Genomic DNA, 16,774 nt, shown 5'->3' on the forward strand with positions numbered 1-16,774 from the left:
CATTCTAATCCCAATTATGCCCTCCCGTCACACTAATCAAGGCCCTTAAGCCTTATTAGAAAATTTTGGTCGTTACACAATCTATCAGAGTAGTGGCAGTACTATTTCCTAGGAATAGTGTACGTTCTGTGCGTACCCTCTTCTGAAGGTTAGTTGAGGAGACAAACATTCGGTTTTCTCAGGGACATGTCAGCATCAGGGAAGATTAGGCTTACCCTATCCGAACGTATGGTCTGGGTTCATTTTCTAATGTCCCGGTTTACTTATCGGAGTCCTGGTTCGTTCACCAGGACTTGGGTTCATTTGCTAAGACGAACATTGTGACACAGTATCTCCCCTGGATTCTTGATATGGTCCATTTCCATAAACTAGTTAGTCTGCCACCTCAATTGGCATCCTAGAGGGTGTAGGTTGGTTGGGACCGGGGAGATGAGTAGGGCTTGCATCTCAGTCTCGGTTACTTTGTTACGCTCGCGCCCATTGAACATTATTGGGCTCGAGGATGCTTGGGCTATCTGAGATTTCATCCTTCTCCGTTCACCAGGTTTAGGACAGAACCAAACCTCTTATGAGGGCCCGCAGACCCATTATGTCATGCCACGTGTCACGGGTGGAAAACAAGGATAGCATTTATCCCCCAAGTCTTCATTCGTGTTCGCACAGTGGCGATTTGCCTCGCTCACCAAGATTAATCTCAAATATCCTGGTTCGTTTAGTAAGAGTCGGGTTCATTCACTTGGGGGCCATTTGGGCGATCCCTGTCCTTTCAAACTCTCAATGTCTCAGACACGTGTCTCGAGATTGATGGTGAGACTGTGCCAATTGCGCCTAAAAATCTAAAAAGAATCTTTTGATTGCCCAGGTGACCGATGGCTGTCAACACAATTCTCGAGACGTCCCGTCTGTACGAAAAAGGTTTACTGGGTACTTGAGTTGGCTGTTTAATGCTTCTGCACCATTCGTTACCTTGGCCAGCCAAGATGCCCTATTCGTCTCCCAGGCCATTTGTCATTAGGTCAGCACAGTAAATCTCATATTCACTATCTTTTTTTCCATCATCAATTTTTCTTGAGGATTTTCTAACTTTGATTTGTTCGAAGATGCCTTGTTGGCCCAAAGGAATGCAAATCTGGTGGCAGAAATGGCAGTGAAGCTGGAGATGACTCAGATGGAGTTGGAGGGGGTCGTTAACCAGCTGGAAGCTGCCCGGGAGGCCCTGGCCAAGGAGGTTGCCCGGATTATGACTGAGCATGAGGAGACTTCCAGGATTCGGGGTTAGCACGAGGAAGCGTTGTCCAGGCAGACGCCAAACATAAGAAGTTGGTGGACGATGTGGAGGCGAAGCTGTCTCGTGTCTGCTGTTTGGAGGCTTCGGCCAAAGCTCTTCTGGAGGCGACTGAGGCCCAACTTCACCAGGAGCGGGAAAAGGTGGCAAAGCTTGCGTCCCAGAACCAGGATTTGGAGGCCAAGGTACAGTTGGAGATGAAGCGGAGCGAGGAGGCTCATTTGGAGAAGGAGCAAGCCGACGAAATGTTGGCGATCACTTTTGACGAGGCCATTTATATTGCCTGGATCAAAGACAAGGACATGAACATTCTCCTCTATCTATATCTGGCTACAAAGAGGGATGAGTTCAAAGCCAAAAAGAAGGCTGATGCGGCCCTGCCAACTAGGGATTAACAGGATGAAAATGCTCCAGATGCCCCGGATCAACATGAAGCCCAGGCCTGAGCCTTTGTATTTTTATTATGGCTTCTCTTCTCTTTTCTGATTTTGTAATAATCATATTTATCGACGCGGGTGCATCCAAGGCAATTTTTATTTATCCATTTTGTTATATTGATTTTATTTTCTGCACAATGATTTCCATTTTACATTCATCTGTTTTTCCTCAAAATTCACTAAGTGTTTAACCACTTTGCATTAATCTGGGTGGAATGTTGGATCCTAGTTCCAACAGTTAGGACCATTAGGGGAAATAATGTAGAAGGTATTTAGCGTGTCCTGAGACCCACATTTTGGTCTTGACGGCCATGACCATCGATAACTCTTGAATAAAGAGTTATTTCATGTGCTTTTGAACTTATAATTGTGAAAAAATCATGGGTGATGTTAGTTTATTTTTAGTTTTTGTAGCTAACCTTGATGTTTTCATTATCTTAATTAAGTGTAATTATTTTTTAGTTTTAATAGCTATTGGGTTAAAGATAATGATTTCATGGGTAAATATTTGCACAAAGGGATGAGCTAACATACAATTCTATTGTGATGAAATTATGTTGTTGATGGCTGAATATTTAGGTTTGTTGCAGCAAACCTGAAGCATTTTGATCAGGCAGATTTTGGGGCACATGGTACGTGTGGCAGTCAATGGGTGAGCTGACATGTTGGCTGAGGTGGCAAGGGCAGAAAGACTATTCAGCATATTGGAGAAAAGGACAAAAATCAGAGGAAATGAGGATTTCATGTTTTGGGAGAAAAAGGGGCATTATGGTACATTTAGGAAAGAGAGGAGAAAACCAAATATATACAAAAAGAGGTTCCAGCCGTAGGGAAGAAGCAGCAGCCATTTTTTGAAAAGAAAACCAGAAAAAAAAATAGAGGAGAAAAACTGAGAATATCAACAAGGAAGAAGGAGGACAAACAAAGAAAGCTCAAGCATCATTTTGGATTTGTTCTTTCTTCTTCTCCTAAACTTTATTTTATTAATTTCTTAGTTGGATTCTAAATCTGAATATTATGGGCTGTTTTAATTGTGAGTTAATGTCTATGAACTCAGCCATGAACTAATTTTTAGGTGGCTTGAATTGTTGATGAACCCTATGTTATAGTCTATAAATTTCTTGCACTTTATTCTAGTAAAATGTCCTTTGTTCATTCAAGTGTGCTTACATTAATTTCTTGTTGTTGTTTGGCCAGCAATGGCAAGTTATTTAATTATGTTTAATGCTGGAAAGATTAAATGTAATGGGAAAAACTTGGATGACACAAGTCATAATCTAGGTTAGGTTATGTTAGTAAGTAACATAGGGATATGTTATTTGCCTTGTGTAACTTTTGAGAATTAAACTTTGATTTGAATATGTTATCTGATTTTTCATAGGAATATGTTTAATTAGGTAGAAGAATTAATGTCATAAAATTTGGGAAAGTTTTATGAGTGTTTAAATGAATTCTTGTTAACTTGGGAGTTTTACTAGATTATTGTTGCAACAATCTGTCCGCAAGTTGTTCAGGATGAGGAATATAGGGGAACTCAATAATTCAAGTTCATTTTGCAATCCATATATTTCTCTCAATTTTCTTGTTCAATTCAGTTTTTAATTTCAGTATTTCCATTTTATTTTAATATTTTGCTTAGCCTATAAACAACCCACTTAATTTTTAATTTTCTAAAAATTCTTGTAAAATCAATTACTTGAAATTATTTTTCTTTGTTGAGCTGACTTTGTTTGCTTGCTCTTGTGTTTTCTCAGGTGGTTTACTATATGAACGAGCAAGAAGGCATTGAACTAGCTCCTATTGACCCTGAAATTGAAAGAAAAATTAGAAGAAGACTAAGGGAACAACGGGCTCAAAATCGCCTGAATATGGCTGAAGAGGTTGAAGGAGTTGAGGGTGCTAATAATGTCACTAACAAAATTGCTATGGCTGATGATAGAGAGAGAGCCATAAGGGAGTATGCTGCCCCCATGTTTAATGAGCTTAATCCAGGCATTGTTAGGCCTGAAATTCAAGCACCCCAATTTGAGTTAAAGCCCGTGATGTTCCAAATGTTGCAAACAGTGGGTCAATTTAGTGGGCTGCCTACTGAGTATCCTCACCTTCATCTTCGTTCATTTTTGGAGGTGAGCGACTCTTTCAATCTACAAGGAGTGACTGATGAGGCCATAAGGTTGAAATTGTTCCCTTTCTCTTTGAGGGATCGAGCTAGAGCTTGGCTCAACACCCTTCCTCCCGACTCGGTGACTACATGGAATGAGTTGGCTAAAAAATTCTTGATGAAGTACTTTCCTCCTACCAAAAATGCCAAGTTTCTCAATGAAATCATGTCATTTCAGCAGCTGGAAGATGAATCATTCTGTGAAGCTTGGGAGAGATTCAAGGAGTTATTGAGAAAGTGCCCACACCATGGGATCTTGCATTGTATACAAATGGAAACTTTCTACAATGGGCTAAATTCTTCCACTTGTATGGTGTTAGATGCTTCAGCCAATGGGGCTATTCTCTCTAAGTCCTATAATGAAGCCTATGAGATTTTGGAGAGGATAGCTAGCAATAATTATCAATGGTCCAATGTTAGAGCCTCAACAAGTCGAAAAGTGGCTGGTATACTTGAAGTGGATGCATTGACAGCTGTGACCGCTCAAGTTTCTTCAATGACTAACCTTCTCAAGAACATGAGTTTGGGGGGAATGGTACAACCAACTACTATGGGCCAAGTTGTCGATGTATCTTGTGTTTATTGTGGAGACGGGCATGCATTTGAAAGTTGTCCTTCGAATCCCGCTTCAGTTTGTTATGTGGGGAATCAAAATGCCAACTGAATTAACCCATATTTGAACTCTTACAATCCGGGGTGGAGGCAGTATCCAAACTTCTCATGGGGGGGGGGGGGGGGTCAAGGATCTAGTTCAAGTGGAGCACCAATGCAAAACAAGCCTACATATCCACCGGGGTTTTCTCAACAACAACAAAGAGCTCAACCACCTCCTCCACAAGTGTCCCATTCAAGCTCTTTGGAGAGTTTAATGAAGGAATATATGGCCAAGAATGATGCTGTGATTCAGAGTCAAGCGACATCCTTGAGGAATCTAGAAACTCAGTTGGAGCAGCTTGCTAATGAGCTATGGAATAGACCACAAGGCACCTTGCCTAGTGATATAGAAAATCCAAGGAAAGATGGCAATGAGCATTGCAAGGTGGTTACCTTGAGGAGTGGTAAAAATGTGGAATTGACTGAGGATAATTGTACTAGAAACAGCGAGCCCACTTCAATCCAAAGTAGTGTGGACAAAGGAGACAAAGCCGTGAAATAAAAAATTTTAAATGCTGATCCTGAAGCAATTGCTGCAGCAATTCCTCCGTAAAATTCTACAGGTAAGCCTATAAGCAAGCTACCTCCACCATTTCCTCAGCGCTTTCAAAAGCAGCAACAAGATAGTCAATTCCAGAGATTTTTAGATGTTTTGAAACAACTTCACATCAATATACCGTTGGTGGAAGCTTTGGAGCAAATGCCCAACTATGTGAAGTTTTTGAAAGATATTTTAACTAAAAAGAGGAGGCTTGGTGAATTTGAAACAGTGGCGTTGACTGAAGGATGTAGTGCTATATTGAAGAGTAAAATTCCTCCTAAATTGAAGGATCCGGGCAGCTTCACAATTCCTTGTTCTATTGGTGGTAGAGATGTTGGTAGAGCACTTTATGACTTGTGGGCTAATATCAATTTGATGCCCATGTCAATTTTCAAGAAGTTGGGGATTGGAGAAGCAAGACCAACCACAGTCACTTTGCAATTATCGGATTGTTCTATGGCACACCCGGAAGGAAAAATTGAAGATGTACTTGTGCAAGTTAATAAATTCATTTTTCCAGCTGATTTCATCATCCTTGATTATGAAGCTGATAGAGATGTTCCTATTATCTTGGGTAGGCCATTCCTAGCTACCGAGAGGACCTTGATTGATGTACAAAAAGGGGAGCTTACTATGAGGGTAAATGACCAACAAGTGACTTTCAACGTGTTCAATGCTATGAAGTTTCCGGATGAGGTTGAGGAATGCACTAGGCTAAGTGTAATTGAGTCTATTGTCATTGAAAAATTCCATAAGGAAGCTTGTAAAGATGGAGTGGGAGTGAAGTCACTTGAAGATCTTGAAAAATTAAGTGAAGAGGAAGAAAGCCAAGTTACATGGGTGGAGTCAATGCAGCCCTTTGCTAAATTGAGGAGGCCTTTTGAGTCATTGAACTTGTCGGAAGGGAATTTTAAGCCTCCTAAGCCTTCTATTCAAGAGCCACCAAAATTATAGTTGAAGCCTTTGCCTAGTCACTTGAAGTATGCTTATTTGAGAGATAATGAGACCTTGCCTGTGATTATTTCAGCCATGTTAGGAGCTGAAAAAGAGAGTTTGTTGCTGGCTGTTTTGAAGAAATACACAAGGGCCATTAGTTGGACTATGGTAGATATTAAGGGGATAAGTCCCTCATTTTATTTGCATAATATTCTGTTGGAGGATTGCTGTAATAATTCTGTTGAGCAGCAGCGAAGGCTTATTCCTATCATGAAGGAAGTGGTTATAAAAGAGATAATTAAGTGGCTTGATTATGGAATTGTTTACCCAATTTCAAATAGTTCTTAGGTCAGCCCAATTCAGTGTGTTCCTAAAAAGGTGGAGTCACAGTGGTGGCTAATGAAAATAATGAGTTGATTCCCACAAGACAAGTGACGGGGTGGCGTGTTTGTATGGACTATCAGAAGTTGAATAAGGCTACTTGTAAATACCACTTCCCGCTGCCAGTCATTGACCAAATGCTTGATCGGTTGGCGGGAAAGGAGTTTTATTGTTTCCTCGATGGGTATTCATGCTATAATCATGTTGACGCGGTTCTTCGCCAATAGGAAATTAAGAAAAGAAGAGAAAGGGATTAGTGCTAATGTTGAACCGAAACAGATGTATGACCTTAGAAATGAAGGGTGATTCAAGACACATTTTTTTAAGTGGTTCAAAGGTTAAAATCCTTCTACTCCACTAGTCAGTATTATTACTATATACTGGATATTTGATTACAGGGTATTTCTTACAAGAGAGAATCCAACCCTTATTTACTCCCAGGGTCTCCATATTTATAGGAGAAGGCACTTGGGAGTTGGTAAGAAGGTCATCCCATTACCTTCTTACCTATCGTATCAACTTTGTGACATTCATGATTAGTTCCTAAACCTGACACATAAGTGTGGTCAAATCAATAGGTAAGGAGATAATGGGCCGCACGGCCCAACCCAGTCGTGGGTGTCTGAATACGCACGTTCCTGCTGCGTGTCTGAGAAGTCAGAGATATATCAGACACGTGATGTCTGATATATGCACGTTTACCTTGCGTGGCTGACTTTACAAAAGGTCACAACCTCTAACTCTAGCTCGTACTGCGAACTGGATGCTTAACTTGACCTTCGGCCCTCAGAGCCCGGACTCTGTCCTTAAGTTATCAGAGGTGAACCCTTAGGTTACCTCGAGCTAAGGAGGTATGATCTTATGACGATAACTCCAGTTTTGGGGATGTCCATGAGATAATCATGATTAGGCCGCAACTCAGCTCGCTTAATCAGCCCGCGGGAAAATCAGGGCGTACAAATCAGATTTCCATCGTGCCAGAAGACTAAGAGAAGACTACCTTTACTTGTCCTTATGGCACCTTTTCCTTTAGAAGGATGTCGTTTGGGTTGTGCAATGCCCCCGTCACTTTCCAATGTTGTATGATGGAAATATTTTCATATATGGTGGAGAAGTCTTTTGAAGTCTTCATGGATGATTTTTCAGTATTTGGGGAGTCTTTTGACACTTGTTTGGCTAACTTGGGGCATGTCTTGGCTAGATGTGAAGAAACAAACTTGGTACTCAATTGGGAAAAATGCCATTTCATGGTTCAAGAAGGCATTGTGTTGGGCCATAGAATTTCTAACAAGGGCATAGAAGTGGATAGAGCAAAGCTGGAAGTCATAGAAAAATTGCCACCACCTACTACAGTCAAGGGGATTAGAAGCTTTTTGGGGCATGCGAACTTCTATAGGAGGTTTATAAGGGATTTTTCAAAGATTTCTAAGCCCCTTTGTTCCTTACTTGAGCAAAATCGAGCATTTGAGTTCACCAAGGAGTGTCAAGAAGCATTTGTAACTTTAAAAAAGGCTCTTATCACCGCACCCATCATTGTAGCTCCGGATTGGTCTCTCCCCTTTGAATTGATGTGCGATGCTAGTGATTTTGCTGTGGGTGTTGTACTTGGGCAGCGAAAAGAGAAGGTTTTTCATTCCATTTACTATGCAAGCAAGACATTAGCTGATGCCCAATTGAACTATACTACCACCGAGAAAGAGCTTTTGGCAGTGGTGTTTGCTTTTGACAAGTTTAGAGCTTATCTTGTGGGGACTAAAGTGGTGGTTTATATAGACCATTCAGCGATTAAGTATCTAATTGCCAAAAAGAATGCTAAGCCACGACTTATTCGATGGGTGTTGCTTCTTCAAGAATTTGACTTGGAAATTCGGGATAGAAAAGGAATGGAGAATCAAGTGGCTGACCACTTATCTAGACTTGAAGCTGGAAGTGAAAAGAAAAATGAAGGGCCTATTAAAGAGACATTCCACGATGAGCAATTGTTGGTTGTGAACCAAACCACTACTCCATGGTACGCTGATTTTGTCAACTATTTGGTGAGTGGTTTGCAGCCACCTAATTTGAATAGGCAGTAACTCAAGAAGTTCTTTCATGATGTGAGATTCTATTATTGGGATGAGCCGTATTTGTACAAACAATGTTCAGATCAAATCATGAGGCGTTGTGTGCCTGAGGATGAAATTTCTAGCATACTAGAGCATTGTCATTCAGCTCCTTATGGTGGACATTTTGGTGGGCAAAGAACAACCGCTAAAGTTTTTCAACTGGGGTACTATTGGCCCTCTATCTTCAAGGATGCTCATGAATTTGCTAAGAGATGTGACCGCTGCTAGTGTGCTGGAAATATTTCAGCAAGGAGTGAAATGTCTTTGAATAACATCCTTGAAGTGGAATTGTTTGATGTTTGGGGAATCGACTTCATGGGGCCATTTCCACCATCATTTGGAAATTTGTATATCTTGGTGGCTGTTGACTGTCTCTAAGTGGGTTGAAGCAGTGGAAAGTCCTACTAATGATTCCAAGGTGGTCATGAAATTCCTACATAAGCATGTGTTCACTCGCTTTGGCACTCCAAGGGCGCTTATAAGTGATGAAGGTGCCCACTTTGTGAATAAGATTTTGGCAGCTTTATTACCCAAATATTGTATGAAGCACAAGATTGCCACCGCCTACCACCACAAACCAACGGTCAAGCGGAAATATCCAATAGGGAGATCAAGGGAATCCTAGAGAAAGTGGTGAATCCTAGTAGAAAGGATTGGCCTCAGTGATTGGATGATGCTCTTTGGGCTTATCGAACGGCTTTCAAAACCCCTTTGGGAATGTCACAGTATCGTTTGGTTTTTGGGAAATCTTGCCATTTTCCCGTTGAGTTGGAGCATAAGGCATATTGGGCCACTAAGAAACTGAATATGGATCTCCAAGCTGCTGGAGAAGCTCGAAGGTTACAGTTAAATGAGCTGGAAGAGATGAGGTTGTTCTCCTATGAAAATGCTAAGTTGTACAAGGAGAAAACTAAGAGGTGGCATGATCAGAAAATTCTAGCTCGGGTCTTTGAGAATGGGCAGAAAGTATTGCTCTTCAACTCACGCTTGAAGTTATTTCCTGGAAAGTTAAAGTCCCGCTGGTCTGGCCCATAACAGTGGTGCAAGTTTACCCCTTTGGAGCAGTTGAAGTTCGCGAAGATTAATCCGGAAGGGAGTTTAAAGTGAATGGGCAGCGGCTGAAACATTATTGGGGAGGTGAGGTCAACCGCGAGAAGACCTCCATCACTTTGGAGGATCCTTAAAGCTGAGGTTGTTTTGGGTTGTCAAGTGATTCACCACTAATTTAAAGACAACCCAAAAAGAAGCAAGTGTAAAATATTAGTGTCTATATAAAAAAAAAAAAAAAGAAGAGAGAAAAGAGGAAGAACAAAATATATATATACATATGAGTGTTTTTAATTATTTTTATTTTTATTTTAATTTGACTTTTTGTAATTTTAATTCCATTTTATTGTGATGTTTTGGAGCAGTTTTATGTGTATTTTGGTGTTTCAGGTGTTAAGAAAGCAAGAAACAGGGTGTTTGGAAGTGATTTTGGAGTCTGATTGTTTTGCGAGATTTTTACTGGAGCAAAATGGCCGCAAATATTTTAAAAAAAAATGGGGAGTTACTTCAAATTTGGGTTGCTGAAACAAATCTTGGGCAAAATGTTAGCAATCTGGGCAGAAAAAAGTCCTAGGTTGTGGTTTCATTCAGAGGCATATATATAATACTATATTTATCGAAATATATATATATAAATAATAATAATAAGAAATAAATAAATAATACTATATTTAATATTATTTATACATATTTTACTATATATATGTATATATATAATTATATGCATATATAGAAATATGTATTTAAAATATATATATATGTATACATGAATAACTATACAAAATCTACATATATATAATTTCAGTAAAAATTTTATTATATCTGTAATATATATCTGTATATATACCAAAATACCCTAATACCCCATTATCATCTTCCACCAGCCGTGCAGCCACAAACCCAAGCGCACCACCAGCCGCGCAGCCCTCCGCCCACCCTTTTGCCCAGAATCGAGCCTCGGATCCCAGGTGCCCCTGCCCTTCGCACACCTCGACCTAGCCGAGAGACACTCTCCACCACCCAAGCCATCTCCGAACAACCCATACCGCGGCCCACCACCACCAATCCCTCCCCAAACCTCACACGCAATATCCCACCCCACCCAACCGAGAAGCTCTCTGCCCAGTACGCTAACCTCTACCACCTAGCTGAACCCAGGCCCCATCTCGCCACATTCAGGCGCCCAGCCTCACGAACCAAGCCGAAGCCCCCACCAAAATACTCGGCCTCCCAGGCGCATCCGAGTCACTATGCACTCCCAGTCCGAGCCTAGGTGGTTCTCAGCGACCCAGCACCCCATATTCAGACGCAGCTCTGTTTGCGCACCCCCTTGGCTAGTGAGTCCACTCTGTGCACCCCTGCCCTTCGCCAACCTTCTCCAGGTGCACCCAGGCAGCTCAGGCATCCGACTGCACCCACACTCTCGACACCTGGGCACCAAGCTCCTCACGAGCCAAAAATTTGGGGGTACTAATTCTTTGTTCTATTATACTCTTGTGAATCTTGTTGGGCATTGGACTTCTCTGCTAGTCTTTTCTATCGGGGGTCAGCTATTGGATTATTGGTTGAAAGTGTTATTTGTACTGCTCTGTTGCTGTGTTGCTCTGGACCACTCTCTTTACTGATAAGTAGGATATTGGTTTGTTCGGGTGCTCCTTTTGTTGTGTGGGAGCCTTGTGATTTAGTTGCTGCCTTTTTGCCCAACATGACCATTAAAACATGAGCACAGAGAAAGAAGCCCAACATTACCCCACCATCCCCTGTCCCAACACCAGATAAACCAAAATTTACACCAACCTCTATCCCACAAACAACCAAAACAACCAAAAAGACATCCAAAATCACCATTGCCCCACCAAAGGCCCCAAAAATTCCCACTGCCCCACTCCTACTGCCTCCCCTAGCAGCCATAAATGCTCCTACCTCCACCAAAACTACTCCACCCGCCACCACACCAAAACCACCTCGATCCAAATCCAAAAGAGTTGCCCCACCAACATCAACCGCACCCCCACCAAAGCAACAAAAGACTTCCACTACCACAAAAGCTGCCCCCCAGCCTACACACACAGTTGTCCCACCTCCTAAAACCAAGAAAACAACTACCCCTTCAGGTTCTGCCACAAAATTTACTTCTGCTCAAGCGAAGGCCAAATATGAGTCTGTCAAGACAAAGAAATTTTTTCCAGAAAGAGGATTTTTGCCTACCACTATTGAGGTGCCTGATTTTATCAGTACAGTCATTGAGCAACACAATTGGGAACTTTTCTGTCAGAAACCAGAGCATGCCATTATTCCCTTGGTGAGAGAATTTTATGCCAACCTAGCCTTCGCTGAGAATTCTTAAGTGTTGGTTCGTGGCAAGGTTGTCTCTTTTGCTGGTGAGGCTATTAATGCCCTCTTTGGGTTAGCCAGCGTTGACTGCGCTGCTTATAATGAAATGATCTTGGCACCTACCCCAACTAACTTTGACAAGGCGCTGCAGCGTGTCGCAGCTCCTGGAACTCAATGGTGCATATCTTCTGGCGGTGTGCGCACTCTCTTGCACACCTCCATTTTACCTAAAGCTGGAGTGTGGTTAAGCTTTCTGAAGTGTCGATTACTGCCCACAACGCATTACACCACGGTGTCCATGGAGAGGGTGCTCCTGTTATATTGTATACTAGCTGGGCTGGGTATCAATGTAGGCCAATTAATCTCTAGGCAGCTTGCTAGCTATGCTAGGAAGAAGAAAGGGAAGTTGTTCTTTCCCTCACTCATCACACAGCTATGCATTAGAGCTGGGGTGCCTTTTGCTTCCATAGACGATATACTTTTTGAGCACCGGGACATTGATTTCACTCTCATTGGTCAGACTCGTGCACCTGCCTCAGCCGCTGGGCCCTCCACCATGCCTCCCCCAGTTCCACTCACTGACCTCATTGCCCAGCAGCAGGAGATTCTTGTCCGGATGGTGTCTATGGAAGCTCAACAGCATGCTTACTGGAAGTATGCTAAGCAGCGGAATGCAGCCCTCATCAAGTCCCTCCAGCAAAACTTCAACAAACCAACTGCTGCATTTCTAGTCTTCCCGAGCTCCATCCTGGAGGCGTGAATCGCGCCAGTTGTGCATGATGGCCCTAGTCCTTTGGATGCTGATTCCGAGGACTAAGAGGAGGGAGCTTCTTTAACCCACTTTTGATTTGTAATTATTATTATTCTGTAATTAATTCCTGTCTTGAACTCTCTTGTTTTCTACCTTTATTATCTATTGCTTTGTCTTGCTTCTGTGTGTTTTGTTGCTTGTTATGTTCCTGCCTTGTTGTTTAGTTAATCTTGTAGCGATACTCTTTTCTTTTGTTCATATGTAACTAGGGGGCTCAATGATGACTTCTTTAATCAATCTAAGTTGCAGCTGACTGTCTTTCTTTCGTGAGTTTTCAACTAAATTCTTTGGATGTGAATGTTGCTAGCCATTTATTGATGCAAATGTTTCTCTTTTTAGTTTGTGCATAGTTTGATTAAGCATTTTTGACACCTGAGAAAGAGCTAGTTTCTCGTGAGAGCTTAAGTTTCTATAATTATTTAGTGATTTTCCTTGAGGCAAAATCCTAGACAACACCACACCGATGACATGATTTAGGCCATCTTTGGACCGTTTGAGCCTTTGAAGCCTACCTTGTATGCATTTTCCTCACTAGTCACCCCATTGAGCTTAAGTGTCATTTTTCTTTCTTAGCCACTCATTAGCCTACCTTTATCTATATAATCATCTCTTTTCACCACACCCCTTTAGCACCTTAATCTTTATAGGATTTATTTGTTATGCATTTTGGAGGTTTTGTGAGTGAGTGGATGAGAAAATTGGGTGAGTGTTTCCCTTTTCTCCTTTTGCTTGTTTTCACCATTGGGGACAATGTTGATTTGTTTATTTTCATAAAAAAAATAGAGAATCCAAAAAGAAAAAAAAAATTAAGAGGACACTCCCTTGCATCAAAGCATTTAAAAAAGAAAAAAGAAAAAATCATAAAAGAAAAAGAAAAAGAAAGTACGTATGTTTGCAAATAAGTTTGGGGGTGTACTTTTCAAATAAAGGAAAAGTTGTTTTAGTTTTGTCTTTGTATGTTAGTAATAAAGGCTAGTGGAAAGATTTATATTGTGTTGTGGGGTTTTATTTGGGGGGAAATTAATGTGTGCATTTATGTATTTAGGTCTTAGAAAGATTGAGGTGTTTAGGGTGATTTGAGCCAAAAATTTATCTCTCTTATCCTACCTTTACCCTAGCCTATCATTACAAGCTTGATAAAGTCCTATTGATCTTTGGTGTGGTGTTTGTCTACATTAGTGGAGAGGGAATCACTAAGTAACTTATGGAGACACTATTTAAGTTTGAGGACCAAGCTCTAGCTTGATTTTTAGTGATTGAAATTGTTTAGGAAAAGCTATGCGTGCACTAAAGGGTGAAACACTTGATTCATATTTTTGGCAGCAGCATTCATGCTTGAAGAATTTGGTTTAAAGCTTGTGAAAGATTGAAATTCAGCTTCTCTTTTTCAAAAATAAAATTTCCCGAGAGCCTTCCCCTTTTTACCATTGGCATAGCAAAGTTTGTCCATTGTTGTGGGGTTTTGTCTTTGTGTTTTCTTGTCTTTTGTTGTTTAGTTTGTGCCTTTTGTGTCTTTTGTTAGTTTTTTTTTGTTTTTAGAGTCATCACTCGAGGACGAGTAATATTGTAAGTTTGGGGGTGTGATAACTCTTGAATAAAGAGTTATTTCATGTGCTTTTGAACTTATAATTGTGAAAAAATCATGGGTGATGTTAGTTTATTTTTAGTTTTTGTAGATAACCTTGATGTTTTCATTATCTTAATTAAGTGTAATTATTTTTTAGTTTTTAATAGCTATTGGGTTAATGATAATGATTTCATGGATAAATATTTACACAAAGGGATGAGCTAACATATGAATCTATTGTGATGAAATTATGTTGTTGATGGCTGAATATTCAGGTTTGCTACAGCAAACCTGAAGCATTTTGATCAGGAAGATTTTGGGGCACATGGTACGTGTGGCAGTCAATGGGTGAGCTGACATTTTGGCTGAGGTGGCAAGGGCAGAAAGACTATTCAGCATATTGGAGAAAAGGACAAAAATCAGAGGAAATGAGGACTTCATGTTTTGGGAGAAAAAGGGGCATTACGGTACTTTTGGGAAAGGGAGGAGAAAACCTAATATATAAAAAAAGAGGTTCTAGCCGTAGGGAAGAAGCAGCAGCCACTTTTGGAAAAGAAAACCAGAAAAAAATAGAGGAGAAAAACTGAGAATATCAACAAGGAAGAAGGAGGACAAACAAAGAAAGCTCAATCATCATTTTGGATTTGTTCTTTCTTCTTCTCCTAAACATTATTTTATTAATTTCTGAGTTGGATTCTAAATCTGAATATTATGGGCTGTTTTGATTGTGAGTTAATGTCTATGAACTCAGCCATGAACTAATTTTTAGCTAGCTTGAATGGTTGATGAACCCTATGTTATAGTCTATAAATTTCTTGCACTTTATTCTAGTAAAATCTTCTTTGTTCATTCAAGCGTGCTTACATTAATTTCTTGTTGTTGTTTGGCCAGTAATGGCAAGTTATTTAATTATGATTAATGCTGGAAAGATTAAATGTAATGGTAAAAAATTGGATGACACAAGTCATAATCTAGGTTAGGTTATGTTAGTAAGTAACATAGGGATATATTATTTGCCTTGTGTAACTTTTGAGAATTAAACTTTGATTTGCATTCTTAAATCTGATTTTGCATAGGAATATGTTTAATTAGGTAGAAGAATTAATGTCATAAAATTTGGGAAATTTTTATGAGTGTTTAAATGAATTCTTGTTAACCTAGGAGTTTTGCTAGATTATTGTTGCAGCAATCTGTCCGCAAGTTGTTCAGGATGAGTAATATAGGGGAACTCAATAATTCAAGTCCATTTTTCAATCCATATATTTCTCTCAATTTTCTTGTTCAATTCAGATTTAAATTTAGTATTTCCATTTTATTTTAATATTTTGCTTAGCCTATAAACAACCCACTTGATTTTTAATTTTCTAAAAATTGTTTAGTAATTGTTTTGCTTATTTTATTTTTAATTTGCAATCCCTGTGGAGACGATTTACTTATCATTATATTACTTGTTTGATTACGTGCACTTGCGTATTTAAAATCAAATATTAAATTGATCACAAAAACCATCTTGGACTTAACCAATGTAACTTAACTAATTTATCCCGACTCTGTGGTTCAGGTTCCAATGAGCTGGAGCATTAGAGATTAGTTGGTTAGCTTATTTCTAACCCGATGTTCAGGTTCCAACAGCCTGAGTCGTTTATAAGACTAACTTTAACCAATTTAAACCTAAGACTCTCGTTCCAATGGTTTTGGGCCATTATAAGGAAAACATGTATAGGGATTTCGTTATTTGAGACCACGTTAGGTCAACCAACTTTTAGGAAATGGGTTTTGAATCCCCAGACCATATAGGTCCGGGTTAGGACTATGCTTTGAGCCTTGTGTCCTATTGGGTTTTGAACCCCCAGACCATGTATGTCCGGGTTGGGACTGGGCATTGAGACTTGCGTCCTATTTTGTTGGGAGTTGGGTTTTGCACCCCAATCTATACGAATCAGGATCCGGACTAAGTCCTGAGCTTTGCATCCTCTTTTGTTTTTAATCCTGGATTTGTATAGAAGGTCTTACCCTCCAAGTGACTGAAGAGTGTAGTCTTAGGTCACTTGTTTGTGTAAAAATTGAAGACAGACGCGAGCTTTTTCTTTCCTTACAACATTTTTTTATGGTGTTTTGTATACACCATTTCCATTAAAAGAGAAATCACCCTAGGGCATACATTGCTAGAAATAAAAAATGTCAAAAAGAAAAAGAATTAGATCCTCCCGACTACTGATAACCCGGCAGAGGTGTTCTGCGTTCCTTAAGTGATACATTCCTAGACATATTTTATTTTGGATTTCATAGGGTCCTTCCCAGTTTGGTCCCAGAACCCCCACTCCTGGATCTTGAGTTGTAGGGAAGGCTCTTCTAAGGACTAGATCACTAGTTTCGAACCTCTGACTTTTAACTTTAAAGTTAAAGTGCCTAGCGATTTTTCCCTGATACATCTTTAGTTCCACTTGCGATTCCTCCTGAATCTCTTCGATAAGATCTAGGGATTCTTGGAGTAAGGCGTGGTTCCGAACGGGAT

The 16,774-nt window shown here is 40.3% G+C and overlaps 1 protein-coding gene and 1 non-coding gene across 2 annotated transcripts; one reads left to right on the forward strand and one right to left on the reverse strand.

The window, feature by feature from the left end:
* Positions 1-4,034: 4,034 nt before the first annotated feature.
* LOC133781194 (small nucleolar RNA R71) lies at positions 4,035-4,138 on the reverse strand. The gene has a single exon (XR_009869984.1). It is a non-coding gene; the product is annotated as a small nucleolar RNA R71 (small nucleolar RNA).
* A 1,099-nt stretch (positions 4,139-5,237) lies between these two features.
* LOC133779133 (uncharacterized) lies at positions 5,238-6,032 on the forward strand. The gene has a single exon (XM_062219127.1). The coding sequence runs from the start codon at positions 5,238-5,240 to the stop codon at positions 6,030-6,032; it is 795 nt and encodes a 264-aa protein (XP_062075111.1).
* Positions 6,033-16,774: the final 10,742 nt, after the last annotated feature.

This window comes from Humulus lupulus, chromosome 5 (genome assembly GCF_963169125.1).
Source record: "Humulus lupulus chromosome 5, drHumLupu1.1, whole genome shotgun sequence".
Lineage (NCBI taxonomy): Eukaryota > Viridiplantae > Streptophyta > Magnoliopsida > Rosales > Cannabaceae > Humulus > Humulus lupulus.

Coding starts and splice junctions, on each gene's coding strand:
- LOC133779133 (XM_062219127.1), top strand. CDS start 5,238: ATGCCCAACTATGTGAAGTTTTTGAAAGATATTTTAACTAAAAAGAGG.